The following is a 4,038-nucleotide window of genomic DNA, read 5'->3' as shown; positions in this document are numbered from 1 at the left end:
GAAGGTTAAATGCAAGAAAATACTTATTTGAGAAAAATGTAATAGTGTATAATTTTATTAACTACAGTACTTATATTGTACATTAGACTTGTACACTTATTAATCATCATATCAGTTTCTTTGTATCCTTTGACTAAGTGTTCCCAACAAATAGTCTGAGTAAAGAATTATCAATTTTATTTTTTGATGTTTTATTTAGTTAACAGTATATAATAGTTAATCATGAAACTTTCAAAAGACTTAAACACCATGCACAATAGAGAGGCAATATTTATATTGAAGTCATTCATATGGAGAAATTTGATATCATAAATTCATAAAGCACTGAGTTAAGAAACCATCATGCTGGATGCCATCGGCTCATGCCTGCAATCCTAACTACTCAAAGGTTACAATCTGAGGACTATGGTTGGAAGCCAGCCCAGGCAGGAGAGTCTATAAGACTCTTATTTCCAATTGCCCACAAGAGCCCATGAGATTCTTTCCAGTTACTCATCAAAAGCTGGAATTGAGCTTTGGCTTAAGTGCTAGAGCACTAGCTTTGAACACAAAAGCTCAAGGGCAGGGACCAAGCCCTGAGTTCAAGTCTACATACTGGCACAAGACAAAAAGAAAAGAACCCACTATTAGTTGCTTCTAACAAGTTGTTAAGTGCAGCTTAACAAATGCTGAATCTGAGGATGAGCCTGGATTTGGCATGCCCAGAGAGGTTGGGAAATGAGACCTTGTGTTCCATCTCTAAACCTAGCTCTACCGATTTTTCTTTCACCTCAAAACATGTATCCTTCCTATAAATAATACTAAATAAACTAGAAAAAATTATCTCTTACAAATAATCCACCTATAAGAGGTTCTCAAGAGCCATGTCCCCTAAACGTAATATTTATTCTTAATATTTATTCTTAGTATCTCTGTGTTAGCTGCCACTTGCAAACAATAGACAAATGCTGTGCTGGAAGGGCTATGGCAAGGAAAGATGTGGGCTGCAATCCTAGAGGCAGATTTGAGGACGGGCTGCAGGTGCCTGGGGAGCAATGTGCACTTGCTGCACAGTAGTAGACAGCTGAGTCCCCAGGCTGAGTGTCTTTGATGAGCAGGGAAAGGTGTTTGTCATTCTTCTTCAATAAGACCAGGAGTTTTCCATTTTCATTTCTGTCCCGATTTGAACGGATATCTATAATAAGCTGGGGACCCTGTCCTGGTTCTTGCTTGTACCAAGGGAAGTATGAGAAGGCACTGTCTGTGTAAGTACAGTTGATGACACAGCTGTCTCCCTCCTGCACACTCAGGACAGAAGGACTCTGCTCCACCTTCTCTCCTCGGCTCAGCACTATAGGGAGAGAAAGACAGAAAGGAGACAGTTAGGTCAGTACTCTTCAGAATGATCTTTTCCTACAGTAACTATAGACAGTTTGGATAAACTGATCTTCTCCTGGATATCTAAAGAAATATATGGTTTCCCTTAATCCTCAACTCACAGTGCAGCTGCAGCCACAGGAGTAGGAATAAATCATGAATCAATTTCTTCATTTTTCTTCCCAAGTAGGATCAGTTGAAGACTTAAGATCTCCTATCTGATGTCACTTCTGTTACCAAGTTGTCTCCCTTTCTCTCTTTCAGTTGTAGTATTTCCTGAGATGTCTACATAGCCAATAAGAAAAAGATTTGCTTTTATCTTTGGCCTATTCATTTAGAACCACTAAAATGAACATATTGGATATCTGCTGAGTTTCACTGCCACCTTGTGGTCACACCCCTAACTACTGAACTCTGGTTAAAAGTTCACTTAACTGTGTGAACTACAAAGCACAAAACTGCAATAAGTTAAATAAAATGTGTCTTGATTAAACAGTAAATATATAATAAGTATGTAGAGATCAAGGTTGACATTTTGTCACAATTAAGTCACTTTTTGGTAATATAAAGTTTGAACTCAAGGCCTCACACTTCCTCCACTGTAATGTGTGTGTGTGTGTGTGTGTGTGTGTGTGTGTGTTTAACACCAAACTTTGAAAAATTCCTTTACTCTTTTTTCTTAAAATTTTATTGTAAATGTATTTTACCTAGAGGTTATAGTTACATAAGTCAGGTAATGATACATTTCCTTTTGAACAGTATTACCTCATCCTTCATTCTTTTCCAGTTTTTCCCCTCCTTAATTCCTTCCCCACAAAGCTGTATGGTTCATTTCCAACATAAAAAGTCCTTTAATCTTCCAAATTTCTACGATTTCTTTTTTTGTCAAAAAGCCTTTCCCAAAGGCATTTGCTGTTGGCTCATGCCTTTAATCCTAGCTACTCAAGAAGCTGAGATCTGAGGATTGAGGTTCAAAGCTAGCCTAGGCAGGAAAGACAGAGACTCTTATTTCCAATCATCAGAAAACCAGAAGTTGTGGAGTGGCTAAAAGTGGTAAAGTACTAGCCTTGCACAAAAGAGTTCAGGGATGGCACCCAGGCCCTGAGTTCAAGCCTCACAACTGAGAAGAAAAAAGAGGAGGCTTTTCCATCTACTTTAATGTCTTGATATTTTCTGCCTACTTTTGCAAGAATATTTCAAGTGAAACCTTAATTCTGTGTGTGTCTGCAAAAAGAAATTGATCTTAGAGAACTGACCACAATCAATAATTTCAGAAAAACCAAGATGATCTGATTTCAGGAAGTGATTTTATGCTTAGAGTTCCAGGAGTTGTGGGGAATTAATCTAATTCCTTATTCATAATTCACAGACTTAAAGATTTTAGAAAGCTGTGATAATGACCCTCAAACCCAACTCAATTTAGAATTCATGTATACACACATACATACATGAAATATATAGAAAAGTACATGCATGAGATGTATATTTTGAGTGTATAACATTTCCCTTTCAAAGGATTTTGTTCTCCTTCTCATGTCCTATAATGGAATTCTCAAATCAATCACTGGGCAATGTTTTCTCTGCTTTGAAACAGATACTTTAGGACAGTGCCATCCTGTTGAGTCATGGCATCCAGGTAAGGATGTTTTTAACACTTTGATGGACTTGAGTTTCAGGAAGCCAATACATACCTTCATCTCAGTTTCATTCACCATTTGACTGATAATGTTGGATTGAGGTTTATTATGTTGCTTTCCTGCCTTTAAAGTACATTCATTGGAATTGGGTGCTGAGGACTCATGCCTGTAATTCTAGCTACTCTGAGATCTGAGGGACATGGTTCAAAGCCAGCCCAGGCAGGAAAGTCTATGAGACTCTCATTTCCAATTAACTACCACAAAACCAAAAATGGTGCTGTGGCTCAAGTGGTAGAACACTCACCTTGAACTGAAGAGCTGAGGGACAGTGCTCAGGCTGTATAAACCTCAGTATCAACAAAAACAACAACAAAAGATATCTATTTGGTATAATTAATATGCATTGTTACTTTAGAAAAGACTTTAGAAATCATGGGGTGGAGAGGAAAGCACTGTCCCTTTGGCTCACTCTCCAGCAGCCAGTAGAATATCCTCAGCTCATCCAAGTTTCCTTTCTTTTTTTTTTTAATTTAATTTTATTTTATTTGTGAACATACTGTACAGAGGGGTTACAATTATATGGATAATGCGTACATTTCTTACCAAGCATTGGAGCCTCCTCCTTTGTTTACCCTTCACATCCCTTCCCAGCCTCCCCCCACCCTCCCAATCCCAATCCTTCTCCTTCCCCCCCCCCCCCCCCCCCCCCCCCCCCCCCCCCCGCCACACCGATGTTGTAAAGCTCGTTTTGGACATGACAACTTGTACTTCTCATTGTTGCAATAGGTCCACCTGTATCCTTAAACGACTTGTTTTTCCCCATCTCCTCCACAAGTTATACTGACATCAAATATAGTGAAAGCAGGGGTTATACTGTGGGGGAGGGACATACAAAGCAACCAAGAAATAATCTTATAAATGGGTTAGATACACATGCATGAAAGAAATAAAACATTAAAATACGTATCTAAGGGTTCATTTTCCTAACATCACATTATCTGACCTTTTCTGCTTGACTCATACATATACTAGATATTGAAAATAA

General features: G+C 38.4%; 1 gene segment (V, D, J or C); it reads right to left on the bottom strand.

Moving 5' to 3' along the window:
- Window positions 1-902: 902 nt before the first annotated feature.
- LOC122126621 lies at window positions 903-1,594 on the bottom strand. The segment is given in 2 exon segments: window positions 903-1,330; window positions 1,479-1,594. Coding segments are annotated over 2 exon segments (480 nt in total).
- Between the last annotated feature and the right edge of the window lie 2,444 nt (window positions 1,595-4,038).

The sequence above is a fragment of the Dipodomys spectabilis genome, unplaced genomic scaffold (genome assembly GCF_019054845.1).
Source record: "Dipodomys spectabilis isolate Male_0828 unplaced genomic scaffold, ASM1905484v1 ptg000286l, whole genome shotgun sequence".
In the NCBI taxonomy this organism is placed as follows: domain Eukaryota; kingdom Metazoa; phylum Chordata; class Mammalia; order Rodentia; family Heteromyidae; genus Dipodomys; species Dipodomys spectabilis.
Note: the sequence above shows the minus strand (reverse complement) of the source record. Positions and strands in the feature narration are given on the sequence as shown.